The sequence below is a fragment of the Balaenoptera musculus genome, chromosome 12 (genome assembly GCF_009873245.2).
Source record: "Balaenoptera musculus isolate JJ_BM4_2016_0621 chromosome 12, mBalMus1.pri.v3, whole genome shotgun sequence".
Lineage (NCBI taxonomy): Eukaryota > Metazoa > Chordata > Mammalia > Artiodactyla > Balaenopteridae > Balaenoptera > Balaenoptera musculus.
This window is the reverse complement of record NC_045796.1, coordinates 27,048,474-27,074,406: the sequence shown is the minus strand read 5'-3', so window position 1 is coordinate 27,074,406 and position 25,933 is coordinate 27,048,474. Positions and strand designations below refer to the sequence as shown.

The following is a 25,933-nucleotide window of genomic DNA, read 5'->3' as shown; positions in this document are numbered from 1 at the left end:
CTGACCACCATCTTTATGCTAGAGACTTCTCACTCTACACCCTCTACAGCTAAATCTCTGCTTCCCCCCCCAAACAGCTTGGGACACACAGCTTGTGTGTTCTGCACACTGATTGCTAAATATTAAGATACAGATATAAAAGGACCATTTTTAAAGACTAGGCTATTTTTAGGACTATTTTAAAGATTAGAGATGAATAATTAGAAAATGATTCTATAACATTAACGGATGGAAAGAAGCAAATGAATAAAAAATATTCTAGTTAACTCTGAATAAATGAATACAAAAATGAACTTTGAAGTTACTTTATTATAAAAATCCTTAAATGCAATGTTCCATAAAAAATATATACATGTTTTTATTTACACACTCTATTAACACTATTGATTTCAATTCAATTTTAAGTACAATTTTGAAAAGCATTCATGTTTTTTCTGAAAGTATTAGAAAAGACTATATACATAAACTTCCAAAAACAAATACCATGCTGAGGCACAGAAAGGAAAAAATCCATTTTGTCTCTTGAAGTGGTTACAAAGGACCCTGGGGGTAACACCTACCATTATAGGAAGCAGGGTTATTAGAGACCGTTCACTGTTACTGTTCACAAATCTAGATGGAAAGGTTCACATGTGACAGTGGTTTTTGTTTTTTTTTTAAAGACTGCAGTTTTCCGACCAAAAGTGACAGTGTCAAACAGGCTCTTTACACTTTTATCCAAACCATGACATTCCATTTGATTAATATCGAGACGACACAATTTCTGAAATCATGACCTTTTCATGAAATCAAAGCAGAAAAACTGTTCAGGAAAAGCAGATCCTTCCAAGTTGGTGACCTTGGTTGATCTTACGAAAACTCTTTGGAATCTGCTGTAGGTCTATAACCAATCAAGGACTCTTTACCACCTTCATCTACAAGCAGATCCACTAACACATGGGGTTTGTCATAACCAAAGGAGGTGGTAGTGTTTCTCAGCGTTATGGACTCTTGTCCTTCTGTCTTTATTTCAGTTTTATTACTTGGGGGAAATTCTGAGTCAGGGCAGTTGTCCGATACCACAAGGCCACTATCAGAACCATTTCTGGAGTGATACACATTTAAAGTGATGCTGCAGGTTTCAGACTGGTTACTGCTTGCATGGATAGAATTTTCTCCCTTTACTGGGGTCAGAGAGCTACCAGGGGTCAAGTCCGAAATATTTTCTTCAGTGATCACCACTTCTGTTTCACTAGAAAGATCTTCTCCATGTTCTGCTTTTCCTGGATTGTCCTCAGTATGCACGTTTGAAATTGTCCCCGGAGAGAGCTGCTCATTTTCTATGGCAATTGGTTGGTAGGTGATGGGCGATATATATTTTGATTCAGATTTTGTCTCTGAAGAGGCACTTTTTACCACAGACAGCTAGGGGAAGAGAAATCAGTGATTAAAAATAATAATTTATTAAACATAAGTGCTCATCCTCAAAAGAAAAATGGTCTAATGGTAATGGTTAACTAAATATACAACTGAATGGCATATTTAGGATAACAGTGTAATAGAATCTGATAGTTGCCTTTTCTTTCTTTTTAATGGAAATATATTAAGATTAAAAACAATATTTTAGAATTTTTAGAAAGTCACTATCTCACCAACATATGTTGCTTTTTGTGTACTACCTTCGACATGTATGCATGTTACATTTGTAATGGGAGTGCAGTTACTTATTTTACGTAGTATTTCACCATTTGTCTTCATAATTCTAATCTTCATGGGCTCAGTAATTTTACACTGATGGTTAAATAATCTCTCTAATACTAAGTATTAAGGTGTTCCAATTTTCACCATTTATAGAACATGCTGAAGTGAATATTTCTATACATCTTTTTATTTATGAAATTATCTTAAGAATTAATTCTTAAGAGAGGAATTACTAGATCTAAGAGTGTGGCATGTTTAGGATGCTACTACTCTGTACACCCACTGTATGCTTACCTTCCCCTCGGGGCTATAATTACTTTTTGCCAGCATATACCAGTTTTATTACAAGGTACTAATGGATATTCAGGTTTATTTTTCCTTCTCTAGTGGGTGTAACATAGCATACTGCAAGGTTGGTTTGTGCTTAACTACTAGTAGTAAGAATATTATAATTCATAGGTGAATTGTCTACTAACTATTGATAGTTCTTAACCCCTCTACTTAAAGATAATGTTTCCATAACAAATTTAAATATGCCCTTTGCATATCACAGATATTTTGCCTGTCATATTTGATTTAAATAGTTATCATTCTGATACTTTTAAATGTTCTTTTCATCAGACAAAGACTTTTAAATGTTAGGCATTAAAATGTCACACTTCTTGTTTAGACTCACTGTTGGGTCATCTTTCCTTCTACCCTCTAACCACCATGAAGAGTTTCTGTATTTGCAGATTTTCAAAAGCCACGCTTTCCTGACACTGGGCCTTAGCACACACTGTCCCTTAGTATCTGGGTAAACTCCTATCTGTCCCTCAAGACTGTTCAGGCATCACTGCCTCTGGAAAAGCCATGACTAACCCTACCCTGCAAAGGTAGAAGAAAAGAAGTCCTCACTGGCACGTATATAAACGTCTATCTTTGAACCTATCACACCGGACAACCATTGAATACTTATCTTTTTTTTCCCACTAGACTTTAAGCTCCTTAGCACTGTCTCACTATGCCTCTGCCCCATGCATAAAGAAGCATAGTGCATAGTAAAAAATATGTAGTTTTGGATGTGTGGAAGATTGAGTTATTTATGATAGGTGACATACTGCTGAACATCATTCTACTTTAAAAAACAAATTTTAAGAATTATCGGGGCTTCCCTGGTGGCGCAGTGGTTGAGAATCTGCCTGCCAATGCAGGGGACACGGGTTCGAGCCCTGGTCTGGGAAGATCCCACATGCTGCGGAGCAACTGGGCCCGTGAGCCACAATTACTGAGCCTGTGCGTCTGGAGCCTGTGCTCCGCAACAAGAAAGGCCGCGATAATGAGAGGCCCGCGCACCGCGATGAAGAGCGGCCCCCACTTGCCGCAACTAGAGAAAGCCCTCGCACAGAAACGAAGACCCAACACAACCATAAATAAATAAATAAATAAATAAAAATTAAAAAAAAAAAAGAATTATCAAAAATTTCAAATTAACATTTTAGTGTACATTTGACCCTTAAGCAATACAAGGGTTAAGGGCACTGAGTGCCTATGGAGTCAAAAAACCCACATATGACTTTTGACTCTCCAAAAACTTAACTACTAATAGCCTGCTGTTGGCCAGAAGCCTTACTGATAACATAAATGGTCAATTCACACATATACTGCATATTATATTCGTATCTACATCTATTTTATACATTCATAACATACCTAACTTTTTCTTAATTTTTTCAGTATTTCTCGGCTATGTGGTTTGTCTGAGAGTTTTTTCAAATTCTCACAAATCTCAAAAAAAATTTCCAGAATATTCATTGAAAAAAATTCAAGTATAAGTGGACCCACACAGTTCAAATCTGTGTTGTTCAAGGGCCAACTGTATATAATTAAAGAAAAAATATTTAAATATATTACCAAGGATTTGGGTAACATGATGTTTTCTCTCTTAAATGGATTCATCTTCTTAACGAGACAACATACAGCTACCAGGGCAAGTACTAGAAAGAGTAGTAAAGCAGCAACAATTGGAATCCAAACAGGATCTAAGAAAAGGGAAAAATCACAAATTAGAATTACAATGGAACACTGCTATATCCATCAAATAGTTAGAAAGTCTTAGTGCTATTCTTTAACAGATTTACATATCAGGTAATTAAATGGTCAGAGTTTTAAAGAACACTGACATGGAAGTCAGGAGAGATGAGTAAAAAATTACGTACCTGTCCTGGATACCAACATGATTCTTCCCAGCTTTGAGATTCTAAACTTTCTGTGACTACACTGTCATGATATGATGTGGCTAAAATAACTTTTTCATAACAATTTCCTTACAGCCCCAAATACAGAGTGTTTCTAGAGTTACACTTTTCTCTCAGTTGAAGAGGCAAAAGAAAAAAATTTTAAATATATCTCTTTAGAAATAAATTCTGGCAATGTCTCTAACTCTTAAAATAATTTAGTCCCACCCTTCTGAATTCTTAAATTGTTAAAGATTACAAAAACTTATAAAAATACACAGATGTGTATACACACACACACACACACACACACACACACACGCACACAGGAAAGTTGAACAGGAATAAATTCCCACTGAATGAAAACCAGATACAACGAATAATATAAAATTGGGAAGATCCGTTTCAGAGCACAAACATCTATAATCACGGTTGTATATTTTTCTCTAATGCTGCTTTTTATTTTCACAGCACAATTTTCAATATTTTTTTTTCCATAGTCCTCTCTTCCAAATTAACAGTACTCGGGACTTCCCTGGTGGTCCAGTGGTTAAGACTCCGTGCTTCCACTGCAGAAGGGTGAGGCGCGGGTTCGATCCCTGGTCGGGGAACTAAGATCCCATATGCCGTGTGGTATGGCCAAAAAAAAAAAACCAAACAAATCCAAAAACAAACAAACAAACAAAACAAATTAACAGTACTCTACATATTGTGGTGGTGTTTGCCCTCCTTCATAGCATTTTATTACCTTTAATTTCTATTCTAATAATGACTCTGGAAGTTACTCAAATAAATGCCTCTATCACACCTGTTACAGGAGGTGAAAAAAATTATTACAATAGGAAAAGATAAAATAACCCCATAAGCAACACTGGCACGTTGCTTAGAAGCACTGAGCAGGCAGGTAGGGAATGCTGCTTATGAGCCACGATGGTGCCATCATGTGGACACAATATCAGCCCAGTTTGTAACTCAGGATTTTTTTTTTTTAATAAATCTGGGGCATTTGCATTATTTCAAATTTTATGCATGAATTAGGATTTTCTTACTCCAAATAGTATAACACAAACTGGTATTAAATGCACTGCATTATTTTAAGTCACCTATTTGAAACCCTCATATAATGGCCTAAAAGTTTTTAGTATTAATTTTAGGTGTTTGGTCTGATTCTTCAGCCTAGATTTCCATTCTTCAAAAAGAAATTTGTACTGTGTTATTTTTTGTACACTTTTTTAACCTAGAAAATATGTTCTAAAAACATCTGAGCAATCAAAAAAATTATATATACACCCAAAGACAATCACCAAAGCATGATTTATCATAGAGAAAAATCTACAAGTAATCAAAAGTCCAAAAATTGAGGAACATTAAATAAATATGATCTTCATAATAAAATGTTCTAGAGATATTAAAAATAATATTAATAAAGTATGTAAAATAACACGGAAAAATATTTATAGCATATGCTTAGAGCAGTATACAAAGTTACATAACTACATAATATGATCAAGGCTACACAGCAGAAGAAAAAACAGGATGGGAAAAAACCACCAAACTGTGAGCAACTGAGTGTCTGTAATTTAGAACTACAGATCATTTTGTTTCCTTCTGGCTTTTTATATTTCATAAATTATCTATAATGAACATTTAAATTTCATACCATGGAAAAAAAGTCCAAATTTTTGTTAAGGTACCTGCCAAATGAGAATGCCAGTTCTGAAGTTCTATCATATGTATCCCCCTCACACACACAAGAAATAATAAAATAAAAATAATGATTTTAAAATGTGTTATACAATTGACCTACAATCCACATTTAAAGCTATCTATATTTATTTTTGGATGTTAATTTCCAGTGCTTGTCCAGTTCACATATGACACAATTTTAGTCAATGAACATTGCTGCTTTTAGTTTTTAAACTTACTGTCCTCATAAAGAACATTTTAATGGATATATAACAACTTGTTATATTGGAGTAATAAATTGACTTATATCATTATGCATAATCCTGAAATGCAGACATTTATGCACATGGTTTTATGTTTTTGTTATATTTTTTCTTTCCTGGGTCAAAAGGTCATCACATGGCTTTCTAAATTGGTTGCTTTGTATCTCTTAATGCCTGAAAAATGGTCTTATTTTTAATTTTGAACTTCTCTGAAGAATAGAACTACTGAGTATTTTTTAAAAGAGCAGAGATTTATTGAAATTACAAATTGCCTCTTTTTACATTACCCTATTTTAGTGATCACTCCCTATATTTAGGAAAAAATGGCAAGAACTTACCTCCTGTGCTGTTATTATCAAAAACGGTAATACAAAGTTCTTCCGACTTCTCAGTTGTAACAGCCCACATTTCTGAGACTCCTTCTGCGGAAACACAGTACTCAGAGTTCAGCGAGGACACAGGAATACTTAAGAAGCACTGAGTCTCGTTACAATCATCTTCTTTCTTTATGTACATTTTATCTGTGGTCTGGAAAGAGGAAAAAAAAAACAATGAAAATGCATGACTCCTTTTAATTTGGAAAGAAAAAAATCAACCATTCAATATGATGAATGTTGAACATGTCTGAAAATAGTGTTGATATCAAACAATAAGTCAATTTGTTACTTCAGCATGGCATGGTGCTATATATCCATTAAAATGTTCTTTATAGAGATAATAAATTTAAAAATTAAAATAGAGATTATGAATTTAAAACTCTTAGTTGTCAAACCAACAAATGTTCATTAGTCCTGTTCCTCTAGTGCTAGAAACTTAGCTGGTGAGAGAGAAAAGCATCTCATGGTAAGAACAACATAGGTATTATGCAAAGGCTGTATCTCTTGGCAGTGATACACAGAAGGGATTGAAGTAATCTCTGGGAGTTGATCATTCATTCAACCAGCCACGGTGCACGGATCACTGTGCTACGGCCTGAGAACACAAAGGTAGGGCAGTGGTGCCTGACCTCAAATAACTTACGATAGAGTGTGGAAGAGAGATAAGAAAGAAATGTAAGAGTAACAAGTACTCCAAGAGGACCACTCTATGGAACAAGGAATAACCAGACCAGAGAAGAGGAAACAGTCCACCTTGTCAGAAAAGATTTCGAAGGAGAGATGGTATGCCAGCTGAATACTGAAGAATGAGTAGAAATTTTCCAAAGTAGAAAAGGTGGAGAAGGGCATTCTGTGAAAGAGCAGTGTACCTGCAGGAAACTAAGAACAACAAGCAGTTCACCAAAGCACAAATGAAAATGAAGGTGGAAGGAATGGGGAGACAGGTAGCTGGAAATGATGCAAGAGGCCAAATCATGAAGGCCTTGCAGGCCATGCCATGGAAGAGGATTTAGATATTATTTTGTAGCTGATGGGGATTTGTTAAAGAGTTTTAAGCAGTGAAGTAATATGGTCAGATTTGCACTTTAGAAAGACATCTCAGCTACCAACCAAAGTGATGTTTTAAAACCTAAATCAGATGTCATTTTTCTGCTTAAATCTTTCCAGAGGCACAATGTCTTACTGAGAATAAGAGTCAAATCCCTCCAAAGCCGTTAGAGAAGTGGCACCTAGTGAACTCTCCGACCTCATCTGCCCCCGCGCTCTAGCCAGCCTTGCTGCTCCCTTCACATGCCTGGGCGCTACTGCCAGGCTCTGCCTGATACCCTCTTCCCACATACATCCACAGAGTTCACCTCCTAACCTCCTCCAGCCCTGGCTCCAGTTAACACTTCCCAGTGAGGCCTGGCCACCCTGCTGAAAATCACTACTGCCCAGCCCTCTTCTCTGCTTTGTTGTTCTCCACAGTACTTATCACTGGAGTTTTTTTGTCTGTACTGTTCACTGCTATCTCCTGGTGCCTAGAAGGCACCGGGCATGTGCTTAACAAATATTGTTAAATAAAGGAATGGCAGTGCTGTGGAGAATGGTTGGAACAGAAAAAGTCTAGTCAAAGTGTCGTCTGCACACCAGTGCTAGAATGTAATCATATCCCACAGTAGTACTGTTAGTGTTTTCTTTCAAAAACAAAGATTCCAATTAGAGCTTCATATTATTTCACATCGCTACATAACTACCGATGAGGAAGAAAAGATTAAAACTATCCTCATCTTACCAGTGGAGAAACGGAAAAACACAGGTTAATATCCTAGATTAGGACCATGCTGTTAAAAGAGGCAAAGAAAAACTTAAAATGTTTTCACATGGCCAGTGTTAAAGATTACCACCAGTACTGATTCCCTTCAGCAGCATTCATATATTTCTTTTTTCTTAGTAAAACTTATGATCCATGAGTCTTGCCTGAATATTCATGAACATTCCACTTTCATTACACCACATATAGAAACAACTTATGCTAGCAACAGAAAAATTTCCATTTTGAAAAAGATGAAATAGAAACATACCTCACTTCCATTTATTCTCACAAACACATTGTACGTGAATGTATAACAAGTATTTTCATCATCATATATGGCTTCTGGTTCGTTTTCATTTACCGTAATTAAAGGGTGAAATATATCAACAATGATTTGGTCTTCCTTCTTTCTGATACCCAGTTTAGGTGGTCCAATTTTCCCTGAGGGGACAAAAAAGGAGTAGAATTTGTACCAGCCTTGGAAATTCAGTGTATTACGTATCACTACCAAAACTCAATCAATCAACCTACTCTTTTTGTTCTTGTTGTTCTAAAGCAGGACCACATTTAAATCATTCCACAGATATCTAGAAGATATTTTAACTGTCCTTAGTGAATCTTGGTAAAAAGCCTTGACATAATAGAAGCTCTATGAAGTTATTTTTCCTTTATCTTTGCTTCTGTAGATTAAAAAACATTAAACAGAAAACAGAAAATGTTCTCTAAAAAACGTTTCAGAAAAGGCATTTTAGTTATCTTTGAATCTTCACTGAATCTCTTTGTATTTCCAATGCCTATGGATATCTGGAATGAAGGCTCTATAAAAGTTTGCTAAATACATTCAATTTTTATTATGAAAATCAGAACTAGATATTCACTGATTCCACAAATATTTACTATATGTCTTTGATGTCTGGAACCTTGTAGGTGAACCATTTATCTATTCTTCACGTATTCATTGCACACCTACTGTGCGCCAGGCAGGTCTGTTTTTACTCACCAATGTATCCTCAGGAACTAGCATACTTTCTGGCACATAGTATGCCCTTGATAAATCTGTGTGGGAAAAATCTGACATATAGAGGGTATAATTATCAGGTGACAAAAGCATGGACTCTGGGGAAGAAAACTACTTCAAGGGCAAGTAGAGGAGGGGCCTGTAGAAGAGACAAAGTAGGCACGATCCAAAAAGAAGGAGCAGAACCAAGGTGGGGGCTGAAGCTGAACTAGGATGAAGGCGATTATGGAACTCTAAAATTTTTAATGTATTAAATTGGTATTAAAATTCCCACAGGCCTTGAGGACTTAAGGTAGAGGGGAAGACGGAGAGCAGCTCTCACAGTCCTCAGTGAACGCGACTAAGGGAGGAGTGACAGAGGACAGAAGAGGGGAAGGGGTGCAGATTCCAGACCCACACTTGCATGGGGTGGAAGTGTCACAGCTTAGAAGGGGCAAAGTGAGGGGAGCCTCTTAGCCCTATTTTGTGGGGCTTGGGAGAAGAGAAGACAGGAACTCCCTAAATTCCTCCAAATGTTTCTGGGGCATTCTGATAATTATTAGCAACTGCTTATAAAAGCAAATATATACAGAAGACATGCATAAGATTAAAATTTAGACATGTATACATTCCACTCACCTTCTTTGCATAAAATAAATTCTCTTGACTGTGCATAGACTGACTCCTCTTGTCCAAGCCTAGCTTTAACTCTAGCCCAGAGAGGGCTTGATGGATCATCAATTATGGAAAAGATATTACAAGAATGATGGGAGGTATTGCAGGCATCAATCCACTGCCCGTCCCTAAAATGAAGAAGAACAAAGAAACACAAAGGTAACTTTTATTGTTAATACATAAACTTGAACCATCTCTGTCTGTGCTTTGCTTTTCATTCATAGCATGGAGCTGGTAGAAAGAGTTGAATAAGAATAGGATGGAGAAGCTAGACAAAGTAGGAAACCTTTACTCTTTGGTTAGAAGGTCTATAGTAAATTAATTTACAATGAAGAGGCTCAATTCAAAATAAGACCTGCACAAACCACATTCCACATGTAATTTTTAAAAATCTGTTCTTTAAACAAATCGATTTCATTGAGTCATTACTTAATTACAGAATCCAACATATTACAATCACTCCTAACACTTGTCAAAAAATTTTTTGAAATTTTTCTTTCTATTCGACAGTATATACACTATAGGAAGTAAGAGGACTTCCCTGTTTTTAATACAGAACTGTAACCTTTATTTGTCACGCCTTAAAATGTCAGAAGTTAGTGATACTCCTCTACGTCAATTCTGACAGGAAGAAGAACTAAATGGCAGGAAGTATTCTGAAAAGAACTAATTTGCATCCTTATTACTTCTGGAAGTCTATAAGCAGTTCAGGAAGTACTGCCACATGGGAAGGAACAATGATGGAAGGAAACAAGTCATGAAACATGAAAGGACCTGGGCAAAAACAGAATGAAAAAGATAAAAGAGTGACACTCACCTATAGGTCATCACCTGTACGGTAAACACAGGGCTCCGCAGCATAATTGGGTAATCCCAAAATAGAACAGTATTCAAGTTATAGGCCTCAATTCTAAGATTGGTTGGTGTCGGCACTGTAAGATGGATGGATGTAAGAAGCTAACATTAACATTAGAAAACCTCAATATAAGAAGCCAAATTAGCCAAATATGTACTTGAAGAATTCACCAGAATAGATAAAAAATTTATTTAAATTAAGGTATTTCTAAAAATTAATTTTATTTAAAAATGTATAGAAGCGTTTGGATTCATTTTAAATTACTGAAACAACACTGTAATGCAAGGGGAACACAAATATAGTACGAGCAATAAATTCCTAGAATGTCTGAGGAGTTTTTATAAATAACTGCACTGCCTGTTGCAATAATAATCCTCAATTCATTTAATCACTAGAATTTTCTATATTTGATACCACAGACTGTATTCAACGTCTAGAGAAGAACTGGCTACAAGAGGGATGGTCAATTTCACTCTAAAATACTACCTGGGCTCTCAACCCTCCAGCCAGTACTATTACACACTTTTACTACCTGTCCTCTAGCACAGCAATAGATGCCTAACAATTGCCTGACGGAGCCATCAGGCATTCCAGTTTCATCAACATTTTGCTCTCTGAGTGTGCAGGGCTTTTTTCAAAACATACCCCGTATTTCTTCCTGCTTTTGCTCTTTTAAACCAATTTAGAAAATGTTTGTTGATAAGATATGAAAGTGTTACACAAGAGAACAGGCAGAAGTCATTTTAACACCTTATAATCAAACACTACAATGACCATAATCTAGTTACTAAAAGCAGCTATTTTTTTCCCCTGCTCAAGTGTAAAAGGTTACTGTTCACCACCCCTTAAAACACTGAACACACACACATCTCCTCCCTTCCTCTCTCTCTCCCTTTCTTTCCCTCCTTTCCTTCCCTTCTTCATGAATGAACATGAAGGTATAGACAGAGTTAGCAATATGACCCGAAATTTAAGCTTATTCAATCCTATCTATCTGGAAACCTCCACTAAACATGATGTGCTTATACAACTAAAATAAATAAATGAATAGCAATGTGGTCAGGTGCAGTGGCTTCGAAACATAACTTATCATCCTAAAAAATTCAAAGACAGCCAAAAGTTTATACTTTTTTAAAGTATCCCAGACGATAATGATGATCACTTATGTTTACACCTAGTAGACTGCTCTAATAAGAAAAATATTCCCTGGGTTGGCTATTAAGAAATCTGGGTTCTTTCCTTGCTATACTACTAAAGAGTTACTTCAGAATTCCTCACCTGTCAAGTGAGGTGTTAATTTCACACACATAGGATGTTTGCTTACTGTTGAAGAAAACACCTACTATATTTTTTCCCAAAATAAAAATTCCAATATTTGAACCCGAACTGGTACATTGTCTTAATTTACAACTATTTAGCATCTGTATTATCGTTTCAAAGCAGAACATGGATCAAGAGTTATATGGACAAAAGGACAATTAGATTCTACTGCCATTTTTTCCCTTTTTTCTGATTATTTTTTCCTTTACATCAGTGGTTTTCCACAAGGGGTGATTTTGTCCCCCATGGACAGCTGGCACTGTTGGAGACATTTTTGGTTCTCCTAACTGGCTGTTAGTGGTGGGGTGCTACCGGCCTCTAAAGGATAGAGACTAGGGATGCTGCTGATATCCGATAATGCACAGGATAGCTTTCCACATTTTGGCAGTCCAAAATGCCATCAGTGCCAAACACTGAGAAACCCTGCTTTATTATAATTTTAGGAATCTTTTTTATTTAGGAGGAAAAACTAATTTAAAAACAGAATGCAATAAGAAATCATCTCACACCAGTCAGAATGGCCATCATCAAAAAATCTATAAACAATAAATGCTGCAGAGGGTGTGCAGAAAAGGGAAGCCTCTTGCACTGTTGGTGGGAATGTAAATGGGTGCAGCCACTGTGGAGAACAGTAAGAAGGTTCCTCAAAAAACTAAAAATAGAGCTACCATATGACCCAACAATCCCACCCCTCCTTATATATCTGAAGAAAACGAAAACACTAACTTGAAAAGATACATGCACCCCAATGTTCATAGCAGCATTATTTACAATAGCCACGATACGGAAGTAACTCACGTGCCCATCAATGGATAAATGGATAAAGAAGATATGGTGTATATACACACAATGGAATACTACTCAGTCATAAACAGAACGAATGAAATTTTGCCATTTGCAACAACATGGATGGACCTAGACGGTATTAGTGAAATGAGTCAGAGAAAGACAAATACTATATGTTATCACTTGTATGTGCAATCTAAGAACAAATGGCAGACTGTAACAAAACAGAAACAGGCTCACAGATATAGAGAACAAACCAGTGATTACCAGTGGTGGGGGGGGGGGGCAAGATAGGAGTAGGGGATTAAGAGGCATAAACTATGTCTAAAATAAATAAGCTACAAGAGTATACTGTACAACACAAGGAATATAGCCAATATTCTATAATAACTTTAAATGGAGTATAATCTATAAAAATACTGAATCACTATGCTATACACTTGAAGCTAATATAATATTGTCAATTATACTTCAATAAAAAAAAATAAATAAATAGATAAATTAAATAAAACAGAATTTTTTTGATAAACCAGTACATTGTATGTTTCCCACTCAGCGAATAGCTTTGGTTACTGCTGAAATGTCTAACTTCCATATGACTCACCAAAGCAGCAAAACAATTTGTGCCTGAAGGCTGAGATTATGAAGCTGGAAGGATGTCTCAGATTCAAGTACTCAGTAGGTACAACATGCCCTTTGCTCTGCAGCCAGTGATGAGACGTCTACCATTTTTCTACTTACTCTTTCTTTCTGGAATACTGCTGGTGGCTGCTGGTACTTATCGTCTTTGGTTCTCTAAGCAATTCCCTTGCAGGTGAGTCAGGAAGCACTGGTCTTGCCAGATTTAGCCCTGGTTTTGGTGGAGTTCCCATGGCCATACACAGCCTGGTAGACTAAGGTCTCCTTAACAGGGTTCCTTTTCCTATGGTGTGTTTGCACCTCAACTTCAGAAACAACCATCTCAAACAGCTTACATTCTATGGTTGAGGAGGAAATTAAGGCACCCCCCTCCAGGTTCAATTCAACATTGGTATCAAATAATAATCACACATACAAATATAATTTTGCAACTAGACAAAAAAGAGAGGTAACTGATGTTAAGCAAACTCATAATGAATCAGAACTTCCCTCAGAAGCCATTTCTTAATTTTAGCATCTTTTGCTTCTCTCGTGGCTGAGAATTTACAAACCATCAGGTCCTGGTTTCTTTTTGTTTAACAGTCCTTCCCTTGATTACTCTCTCTAATCTTATATTTTACAAGAAACAAGAAGAAACCACATGGCACCTTCAATCTGCTTGGAAACCTCCTTCACTAGGCCACTGGGCTCACCAGGCACATTTCCTGCTTTCCCTGCTACTGAAGGTGATGGTGTTGCTAAGCTTCCTGCTACTGTGTAACAAGGATCCTCTTTCTCATTTCCAGTGAAGTTCTTCACTTCCTTTTAAGCCCCCTTTAAAAAAATTATTCCCAATAGGAATGACATTTTAACTGTATGTACTCAATCTGAGATTAATTTCTGCATTTGAGGAAAAGGCATACAGAAATCAATCTGTATTCTAGAATATCAAATAAAGTGCATTTAAATTTAAGAGGTTACTGAATCATACATTATAAAATACAAACAGCAGTAGACTTGTGCTACATTAGATTAGTTTTTCGTGTGAGTCAGGTGATATTTCCCATAATTTAAGTGAAAGCTTGACATGGTTAGACTAGGATAAGGACTTAAACCACAGCTTCCAAAGCAATCAAGACAGGTGGTAGAAGAGGTTTCAATGGAACCAGCAAATAGAAATTACTACTAGATTATAGGAGAAACTTTTGAATATTGACACCAAAGGATGTAACCTGTGGTTTTAACGCTACCAGAAGAGAAACCATGCGGTTATTAGACATCTGCCTTTGTCACCTTTGCTAAAATCTCATGATAAATTGACATGAGTAACTCGTTTTCTTAAGTTTCAGAATTTTATAACCTAAAGTTTACATGGCTACATATTCAGATAAATAATTGAGGCTTACAGCAAACTTCTATTCATAAAAAATTTACTCTATGTCAATAAAAATGTATGTAGAAATAGCAAGAGAGTGTGCAGTTAAAGAAAAGATCCTACTAGAGTATTTCATGAAGTAGAATAAGCTTGCAAATTTCCCTATCTCTTAAAAATGCCGACAGTTTTCTGTAACACATGTTGTTTTTGGAAATGGGTTCAGAGCTATTTGGAGCATTATATCTGCATCCTACCCAGAGTACACTTTAGCTCTTTGAAGATCTGCTTCCCAGAACTCCTCTAGGAACTAGCAGCTGAGAATTAAACAAAACCAAACAAAGGAAAGAAGAATCACTCTTCATAACGTTTTAAGCACAATGCAGACAAAAAGGAGAGTTCTGGTTACAACTAACTGCTTCCTGGTGATAAATATGAAAAAAGACCAAGGTAGAGAACAGAAAAGACATATGAAGATCAGCAACTGGTGAAGCAGTGCCGCTGGATGCGGCAATGGAGATGTCACGGAAGCCCCCAAAGCAGCAGCCGGAACAGCTCTGTAATAATTACCGGGGAAGGCAGCAGAAGGGTAAGCAAACAGCTACAGACATTTCCAGGTTTCCTCTGCATGGACGGTGACAGAAGCATGGGCTGCCTCCTGTGCTCCGTCCCATAACCACCAAAAGTATCTGTGCCTCTACTGGAAGAGGCACAGCCACAGTAGTTCACCGATTTTTACACAATAGCATTCGAAGACTAAATAAAAGATGTGTACATATAAGGCCAAACAGAGCTCTGTACTCTGTAGACACCATGTGACTATCTGCTCACCAACCTCTCTATGGGAAGGACAAACTGAGAAGCATAAAGAAGTAAGGATACACGGGCCAGTAATTAAATCGTTTTGGAGGATTCTAGGTCATCTGACACTACAACTCAAAAACAAACGCTCTAAATTAAAGCATCCAGACCCTTTACTGAATAAGCAACTCTCAGAGAAAAGAGCTAACAACTTCCTCGTGTTAAAGATGAGGGGCCATGGACGTTTTCACAAAGGTCTCTTCTTACACTGCAAAATGAGAAGTGGCATGAGAAATCCAGGCAGAAAAAGTGAAAAACATCAAATCCGGACTTTGGCATTTTTTTCAGATATATTTATGATTATGATCTATCTACTGAATGGTTTTATAGTGCTGATAAAATAACTTTTTCTTAATGCTTTCCAACTTTTTCTCTTAGCAAGTAGCAGCGTCCTCTAGACTTAAGATGAATAAAGACATTTAAGAATTCTTGCACATGGTGTTTCAAGCATTCATAAAAGTTTTAAAACTGAAACATATCAATATTTTGGGGCTTTGAAATGAATCATATCCATCACTTCGTGAAACTAATGGAAAAATGGTCCTTTTTCTACTTCCTTCTGTTATTTCCTTGTACCTTCAGAAAAAGAGTACCAGAACTAAGGGTTCAAGTGAGGACATCTAAAATATTTCAGGACTATTTCACCTTCCATATGATAGCTCCTTAGCCGGGTCAACACCCCTAGTATCCCTGCAGTCTTCTCTTCCTCCTGACTGTCTTCACGTTTTACCACTCACTCTCTCTTTCTTAAAATGTGGGGTCCAGAAGTAATGCAACTGATGTGAATGAAATACTTTTCCTCCTTTCTTTTTTTTTAAAGAGATGGGCATATCAAATAGTGGCTTACACTGAACCCATAATTAACTAAAATCCCCCCAGATCTTTCACTCAAATCACCAAGTTAGGGCTTATCCAAAAAATTTCTTCCCAGCCACTTTTCTGATCTGAAATGCAGGGTTCTATTATTGTTTCTGTTTATTCAGTTTCATTAGCTGGGTTTGCTTGGCAGGCCAATAAGTTCTAATTGAACCAGATCCACCTAGTCCCCGAGAGAAGTCATTTCTCAAGACTAATTCCCTTTTGGACTAATGCATTCTAAGTTGAGAAATAGTTTAGGAACTGAAAAAACTAAAGAGGCCTTTTCAGTCTATGAAGAACAGGAAATAGGTGGAAGGAGTTAGCTGCTGAGCTTACTTTAAATTTCTCATATTGATCTGGATGAGTTTGTTTTTTTAAAAGCTGACACAATTTCTCATTCATAACTAAAACAATTTAATATTTAAAAATATATTTGTGAAAATAATGATGCACATAATTGAATGATAGTCACCAACATATATTAAACTTTACTACACGACAAGCTACGAGCTCAACTTTGTTACGCATTATCTCAGTTAAGCACCAAAACCATCCTAGGCGGGAGGTAATATTTACCAAAAAGAGAAAAAAGGCTTAGAGAAGCTACTTAAAGACTTGACAATGTGGAAAGTTTTGTTGGTTTTAATTAACAAAAGCTGCTTAAGCATCATTTCTATGATAGTTTAATAAAAAATGGGGAAAATAAGCTCCATATATAATAGGAACTGGAGATAATTGTTTTCTGATGACATCACAAGCATTTGCTTCAAGTAATTTTGCCTGATTTATCATACCATCACAATCACATGATGGCACTGCAAAATCTGAACAATGTATTAAATTATTTATTTAGAATGGACATGATTGAAATGGATATCTATTGAATAGTACTGGGATAATCTAAAATACACTCCCTTAATAAGAAAATTACAAGTAAACTCATTCCTTCTTGTCAGGAACTCATTTAATTCTGGTTCATCTTTCATTCTGATTCTTCGTCCATTAAAATGGAACCATAAATTATCCATTTAGCTCATACAACAATTGCGCTATTGCTGCCAAACTGTATAAGACAGCTCTTTAAAGGGGTTATTTTCCTCTTCAATTCTTTAGGGTTTCTTTTATATAGAAGCAAAAGGTGGATCTTTCAAAAATCCATACAAATCATGAATCAGAATAAAATGAAAAAACTATTATTAATACCCTCTTCAATAAATATAATTGAAATGCACTGATTTAAGTATTTTGAATCTCTGGAAAACATATAGATTCCAAAGAAAATAATGAAAAATTTCAACACACCCAGAGCATTACCTAAAGTTGGAGAATGAAGAGTTGATAACCAAGTGGAGAAGGTGAGTTAAGAGCCCCGCCCCTGTGCTAAAGCATATGCTCTTCAGATAATACCCAGGGTGGAAGAACAAACTGGAAGAAGGTAGCTGACACCTGTGTTTATAAAATGCTGGCGTACAGAAGTCACAGAAGATCTTCCTGTGGGGGGAAGGCAGGCAATCCTACTCCCAGGGCCGGCTTCAAGGACATACGAACTGTGTACTCACGAGGGGCCCCATGCTCAGGAGGGCTCTGTACTCAGAAGGAAGGGCCGTGCACTTGGTTTAATGCTCTGCCCTAGCCAGGAACTTCAGTCACCCTCTTCCTCTCTTCCCACATCCAGTGAATCACCAAGTTATGCTGACTCTGTCTTCTAATTTCTTCTTCTCCATTTAAACTGCCTCTTCCCATGGTCTCCTCCCAGACTTAAGCAGCAGGCTCCTAAGTGACCTCCCTCCTTTGAGTCTACCGCCAAACTATTCGGTAAGATGAATGGTCTTTCTAAATGGCCTATCTGATCCTGCATGAAATCATTTATCTCCTTAAAATAACCCCATGGCTGCCCACTGACTTGAGCAAGGGAGAGTGAGCCTGTGATTTTGCTGGCTAAGCACCTGTACTTCTTTCAGGAACATTATTGCTCTTCTTCTGGGAAGTCTCCTACTGCCACCACCTGTAACAATATGCTTCCCATGCAAGCTGGCGTCTGCCCCAAGCTAGGCAAATCAGAGCCTTCTTCCAGGATCTGGTTACAGTGGAGGAAGCTGCAAGATGTCAAAACCCAAAAGCTGTCAACATCCATGATTCCTGCCAAGTCGAGAAGACTGCCAACACTCAGAGTCAGTAGTAAGAAATGGAGGGTCTGGGCACTTTTGAGTTCCTGGTTCATCTTCCTGAGGCCCAGCTGGCATCTGTACCTTTCTGTTTAACTCTCACTTGGATTCTCTGAGCCAATAAATTCCTCTTTTTGTCTAAGTGAGCCAAAGCTGTGTTTCTGTCCTTTGCTGTTACACATGACAAGGCACTTCATTAATTGGTTCCTACCTCTCCACATACCCTTTCTCCCCTTATATCCTCACACACGTACTGTACAATAAAATGCTTAAGTTATTCCACTAGTTCAACCTGCTGTTTCACAGCCCTTCCTCTGCACACACAAGTCTCTCTGCACCTCCAGTTCCAACTCTGGGGTCATCTTCTTTGTGAAGCCTTTCCTGAGTCCCCTGCTCAGAGCCAGATGCCCATATCCTGCTTTCCAGTAAACTATGTGTAAGTTCAAGCTCTTATCACAAAGGACTGCAGCTGCCCTTGCGGATGACTAACTTGCCCCAGGTAATGGCAGAGTGCAGAGTTAAGAACTTGGACTCTGGAACCCAACTGCCAAGCTCCCCAGTGAATAGCAGCAACTTGGTTAGACCTCTCTGTGCCTCAGTTTCTCAGCCATATTTGGAGATACAACAGCACCTACTTTATAGGACTTTTGGGAAATGGTGTGATAAGAACTTACAACAGTGCCTGATAACTGTTAGCTATAAAATCACGATCCTTGAAGGCAGAAACTAAATAACTCCCATTTTTGTATTCCCAACACCTGGCACAATTTCTTTTTCAAGGAATGACTTAACTATTTGTTTGCTTGACTTCTAAACGGCAAGCCAAAGGAGAGCTGGATATGAATGGAGCACATCTAACAAATGTCACTGAGGAAGTCGTAACACAGAGGTGCAGACCCAGAGTTTGCCAAGGGTAAAGGAGGCTGGGTCTCCCTGACTCCTTCCAGGCAGCTGCTAACTGCCTGCACAGAGAAGACACTCAAGACTGTCCGGTTTTCTGATAATCTAGGTTTATCCCTTTTGCAGAAAAACTACTGATTTCACTGGAGCTCTTAATTATCATTATACCTAGCTTTAGGAAAAACATGTTCTCATCATGTTTCCTGGAAAATCTCAAAAAGCAGGCGGAGATAAACGAGGAACTAGGGTATGCGGAGAGACCTACTGTCTGACAAATGGGCTCGTGAGTGCACGCACTGGACCACTTCCAGATTTACACGTAAGAAGCAGTTTACTGCCTTTTCATAATTCTCAGCTGGCTAAAGAACTTCTAAGGATTACGAATATTTAAGTCATGAGCTGTGGCCACAGTGTACAACTGCTGACCAGGACACTCACTTATTTAAAAATTAATTAAGAGAACGTGTTTTGTTGTTTTGGTAACCACGTAAGGGGCCAGAGAAAGGGAAGTGAAGGCTGCAAACCGCGGAAACCCTGCGTCGCCTTCCCGGCGGCCGCCCCCTTAGGACCCGAAGCCACCGGGCGTCAACGACAAATGCGGGCGTCGAGGACAAATGCGGACGCGGCTCCTCCGCGGGGGGGAGGGTTCCTGGCCGGTGGGGTTTCCTCCCTCCCCTCCCGTCCCCACCCGGTCGCGGCGCTGCCGCGAGCAACAATACCCGAGGACAGCTTCTGATCCGCGGCGCCCATCTCAGCCCAGCTTCCGGCCTGCACGATAAGGACGAGGAAAAGGAAGAGAGCCATGCTGCTCCGGACCGACTCGGGTGCTGCCCAGAACTGCGGGCAGCCCCAGGCGCGGCCCTCGAGCCTAGGCCCTGCGTCATTTCCTCCACCGCAGACCATCCCGCCAGCGGGAGGCGGAGCGTGGACGGGAAAGTGGGGCGCGCACAGCGAAGCCGCGACCAGGACTGGGACGCCAGCCTGGACGAGAGGCGGGGCCAGAGCGGGGTAGGCGGGGCCGGGGCGCGGAGGCGGGGCCGGGGCGCGGAGGCGGGGCCGGGGCGCGGAGGCGGGGCGCGGAGGCAGGCCTGCGCGTGGTAGTTAGCACGCGCGGGGTGGCGGAGGTGCCCTGGGGAGCGGAGCCTGGGAGGGGAGGAGGACTACAATGGGAAGGCGGCCTCTTTGGAAGCTCGGCGTTAGGGGCACGACAGTCTGTGCTCGCGACCTTGGCTCGCAGGTTTGTGAGTAACTTGGGTCCAAAGGTCATATTCTTTCAGGTTTCCACGACGTTCCGTGATGCATCTTCCTCTTCTTGCAGTGTTCTGGACTTGCAGAACTTTGCCCTAGGCCACAACCCAGCCACAATGCTTACTTTATCTTATATAAGACTTTGGCATCAATGCGTCTGGGAACTTAGATTTTAGGGCAGAAAGAGCCCTTACATGCCTTCTCTAATCCCTGCATTTGTAGCTGAGGAACCCGAAGTTTCGCGGGTGAAATGGTTTGTGCAAACTTGCACAGCCCAAATAGAATTGGCTCGGCCAAGAACTACTTTATTCTTGGAGGAAAAAAGCTTGCATTACCTTTACAGCAATTAAATATCAAATAGCGATTTATTAAGCAGCCTCTCATGAGATCTTTCCTCTCTGACCACATCTCGTATTACTCTGCATCATCTCACCTATTCCACTCGAGCCGCATTGGCCTCTGCCTTTACTAGAACACTCCAGGCTTGTGCTCAGGTGTGCACATGGCTAACTACCGCACCTGCTTCAAGTCTCTGCTTATCATGGCCTTCTGCAAAAATTTGAAATTGCAACCCATCTTCCCGTCCTGTTTACACTGCCCTACTGTTTATTTCGCGGCACTTACCTTCCCTCACACTCTATGATATGCATATTGATTTTATTTTTCTCCCCCTTCTAGAATGTAAGCTTTGTAGGGCTGAAATCTTTGGCACTCATTTAGTATTTGTTGGATGAAAGAAGGCATGATTACACTAGCATTAAGTAAAAATTTTAGAGAAAAACCTTATGAAGATGCTGTACAAACTAGAGAGGATTTATTTATATTAATTTATTTATATGAATAAATATTCATTTATTTATATGAATAAATATTAATTTTACTTATATGAATAAATCCCTTAGCTCAGTATTTCTGAAAATCAATGTGAACCATCTGGGTTCTTGTTAAAATGCAGTTTGGATTTAGTTGTTCTGATTCAGGTTGGGCCTTCAGAGTCTGCATTTGTAACAAAATACACAAAGAATGCCAATGCCACTGGCTCTAAGGCCACACTTTGCATAGTAAGGCTTTAACTCAACTAGACTAAGTTTTGGGAAATATTTTGTTTCATGTATTTGTGATGTCCACTGTCTTAGTCTGTTTGGGTTGCTGTAACAAAATACCACAAACTCAGTAGCTTATAGACAACGGAATTGTATTTCTCACAGTCTGGAGACTAGAAGTCCAAGATCAGAGTGCCAGCATGGTCGGGTGAGGGCTACTCTTCTGGCTAGCAAGCTTCTAGTTGTTTCCTGGCATGACAGAAGAAGGAAGGATCTCTCTTTTATAAAGCACTAATCCCATTCATGAGGGTTCCACCCTCATGATTCAAGCACCTCCCAGAGGCCACACCACCTAATATCATCACCTTTGGGAGTTAGAATTTCAACATATGAATTTTGGAGGCACACAAACATTCAGATCATAGCACTCACTATATAAAAGTCACCTTCTAATCATTGCAAGGATGCAAGGATAAGTAAGAAATGATCGTTGCTGTTTAGGAGTTTATGGAGCATAACATTCAAATCAATTGAACATAATATTCAGTTTAGTTCAGTAAATATCTTCATAGCAGACATCACAGGTTGGGTTACCCATGAAGTAGACTCTTGGGGGAGATTGATGTGCGAGACATGCTCTTGTATGCTCTTGGGATCGATTCCTGTGAAAGGGTGGTGGAGGGAACAGGATTGAGCAGGAGAAGATGATGTATAATGCCATCCTAACAAAGCCTTCAGCTGACCCCTTGGAGCCAGGATGGCCTTCTAGAGGTATCTTTGAATTGGCACGAGTGGCTGGACCTTCAACTCCCAGCATTGATTAGTCACTGGATACAAACCACCCAGAGAGGGGACATGATTTGGGGTTGCCTGTTTCTTTAAGTAAGGCGTTCTCCAAAGAGTGCTGGCAGCCTAGGGTGTCTGCCAGTAGCACTCCCAGCAGCAGGGCGAGGCTGGAGCTAAATCTCCTAGTCCTGGGCAGAGCTTCACAATCAGCATCCATCGGCGGCACCGTGCTAGTCGCTTGGAGACTAAAGATATTTATTAATTCACTAAATATTATTGAGTGCCACTGTGTGTATCCAACACTGCTACACACTGAGGTGTAGACCTGAGCAAGACAGAACATGGCCCCTGCCCTAATGGAGCTTACAGTCTACTGAGGGATTAAGCAGGTGTTAATCAAGCTATTATAAGTACTGAATTTATAACTGTTATCAAGGAGAGTCATGGATTTACAGGAGCATAAACAGGAACTTAGTCTAAGTTTTAAGGAAATTCTTTCTTTAGGCGGTTACAATTACGTTAGGACCTGAAGGATAAAAGAGGATTAGCCTGAATAAAGCTGGGGGAAGGGAGGATCACAGAGAGGTAAGAGGAAGATCAGTAAAATAATTTAAAAATCCAATAAATAAATCTTATATAGTCACACAGAAGGGAAATGAACAGTGCCAATTCCCTTGGTAAACATCTAATGCCTAATGGCCAGAGAATATCCAAGTATACGTTGGTCCCCACTATATCCTCTGGTGAGTTTTTAAAACCAAAAAAAACCAGCGTGGGCTATGGGGTGGGTAAATCCAGGATCAAGTGTAAAGAGAAGTGCCGCTCAGGAGCAAAGCTGCATTTTGTAGGCCGCATTCAACATGTCCTAGAGGAAGTTAAATAAAGGCCAAATAAAATAATGTAAGAAATTAAAACTATGTTGTAATAAGAACAGAGACTGGGTGTACAGCACAAACTACACTTTTGGCTCCTGGCACTGTGCATTTCCTTCCCCTTTTCTCTAGAGCAGAAATGTCTGCCGCTTTCCCTGTAAAGGAAACAGATTGAAAAGTTTGTGGCTAAAGCATTTATTTTTTTTTTTAATAAATTTATTTATTATTTATTTTTATTTTTGGCTGCGTTGGGTCTTCGTTGCTGCGCGTGGGCTTTCTCTGGTTGCGGCGAGCGGGGGCTACTCTTTGTTGTGGTGCGAGGGCTTCTCATTGCAGTGGCTTCTCTTGTTGCGGAGCACAGGCTCTAGGCACATGGGCTTCAGTAGTTGTGGCACGCGGGCTCAGTAGTTGTTGCACGCAAGCTCTAGAGCGCAGGCTCAGTGGTTGTGGCGCACGGGCTTAGTTGCTTCGCGGCATGTGAGATCTTCCCGGGCCAGGGCTTGAACCTGTGTCCCCTGCATTGGCAGGCGGATACCTAACCACTGTGCCACCAGGGAAGCCCCTGTGGCTAAAGCATTTAGTTCTGAATTCTGATTGTTCTGTAAATTAAAGCCGATACTCCCCTACCTTCTCACACTCTACCCTTGCCTCCACACTGCCCCTTACTTGACTATGTTTTAGCCATTATGTATCCACAAACACATAAACACTGAAATTGTGGTGGTTATTACAAAGAGAAGAACAAGATTATTGGAGCATACATTCTCTCTCTCTTCCACTAGAAAGTAAGCTCCTTATTTTCTTCACTGCCATATCCCCTGCACCAGGGTAAGTGCCTATAATTCCATTAATATTTATTGAATAAATGTATGAAGGGACAAAGCAAGCTTGTGAACAAAGCAAGCTTGTGGGAATGTAGCAGGTATAGTTAAACTTATGGTCGATCAAGCTATAATTGAATCACTGATGAGAATTTAGCCATGTTTGGATATCATACTGGTACCAAACCAAGTACTATCCGTTCTTGCCCTGCACACAGCCCCCTTTTGAGGAGAGCTCTCATGCTGACGTCTGATCATGTCAGATCAAACCCCTGACTCAAAGGCAGTTATTCATAGACTGCAGAGTCTTCTAGTAGATGGCTTGTTTTGGAGCACTGCCTAAGATCAATGTCACATGCAAGGTTATGACTGTGGCAGGCATTGTTCATTGACTCACTGCTAATAACCTTTCTCCTGCTTCCTTCCCACTGTAGAGTCTATAAAAGCTCAATAGTCACTTTCCCAACCTTCCTGGCAGCTGCATAGTCATATGACATAGTTCTGGTCAACAAGATTTAAGCAGAAGTCTGTGAGCACGTGTGTGTGTGTGTGTGTGTGTGTGTGAGAGAGAGAGAGAGAGAGAGAGAGAGAGAGACAGATGCAACAAGAGAGCTTGCTGGTTTTGACCCTTCTCTAATCTTCCTGCCTTAAATGTAGGCACATGATGCCTGGATCTGCAGCTGCTATCTTGCAACCATGAGGCAACACGATTAAGGATGAAAAACCAACAGCTAAAAATAGAAAACCTGAGATACTGATGTTAGCGTTGAGCAGCTGAACCAATATCTGCAATCACCTACCTCTGGACTCTTGTCATAGGAGGAAAAATAAAGCCCAATTGATTCAAGCCATTGCCAGTTTGGTTTTCTGTTAATTAAGTTGACATTTTTTCTCAATGTCAGACCAACCTAAACAAATTCTCTTTCAGAGAGCTGGGATGTAAACCTCAATGGAAGGAAGGTTGGCTGAGGCGGGCAGGGAGGGGGAGGGAAGAAAGAAAAAAGATGAAACAAGAAACTCAGGGACAGAAAGTAGAACACTAGCATAGTAGGCAAAGAAGATCCCTTGTTGAGGGGACGACAAGAGGCCCAAGTCTTGGAGCTGCAGAAGCAGCCAGAGGCTTCATAGCACTGCTGTGTACCCTGAAGAGTGCTACCCCAGTGTGGTCCCTAAGGACCAGCTTCAATGGTGATTGTTTCCTCTTTTGACTTTCCCATACGTTTGCACCAAAATTCCTTGTCACTAAAGGTAATCAGAGTGTCTCTGTCCCTTGCAACTAAAAGAACCCACCTAACATAATTTCCAGCCATGTGTGGTCAGTTCCATAAAGGACAGCTATCGTGTTCTTTTAGAAAACATTTCTCAATATCACACAAAACACTGGGCTGGATAAACTGTTGCTGAGCAAGAACGAAGCAATGTAAAGAAGCATGCAATTTGTCTTCAGTGCTTCGCACTTCCTCTTTCAGAGCTTCTTCCTCTCAAAGTGCTTTCCCACATCACACCAATGCCCTCTTGCTGCTTCTCAGCTACGAGAGTCCTCCTTTGAGAATACCTAGAACTGCCCTGGGTCACAAGGCTTCAGCTTAAGGTTTCTCTCCACCTTAATCTTTGATCAACATTTAGATAAATGATTCTGTAATCTGCAGGCAGATGCTTTTAGCTGGCTCTGAGTAAAGATGAATAAACAGATTAATTTATAGATATCAGCGTCTTGAAAGCCATTTTTGGGTTAACA

General features: G+C 39.4%; 1 protein-coding gene across 1 annotated transcript; it reads right to left on the bottom strand.

Annotated features, from left to right (window-relative positions):
* Window positions 1-290: 290 nt before the first annotated feature.
* IFNGR1 (interferon gamma receptor 1) lies at window positions 291-20,389 on the bottom strand. The gene is made up of 7 exons (XM_036871448.1): window positions 20,145-20,389; window positions 10,507-10,621; window positions 9,654-9,817; window positions 8,286-8,458; window positions 6,184-6,373; window positions 3,574-3,701; window positions 291-1,404 (listed from the first exon to the last, which is right to left on the bottom strand). The coding sequence occupies exons 1-7, from the start codon at window positions 20,326-20,328 to the stop codon at window positions 850-852; spliced, it is 1,509 nt and encodes a 502-aa protein (XP_036727343.1). The 5' UTR covers window positions 20,329-20,389; the 3' UTR covers window positions 291-849.
* Between the last annotated feature and the right edge of the window lie 5,544 nt (window positions 20,390-25,933).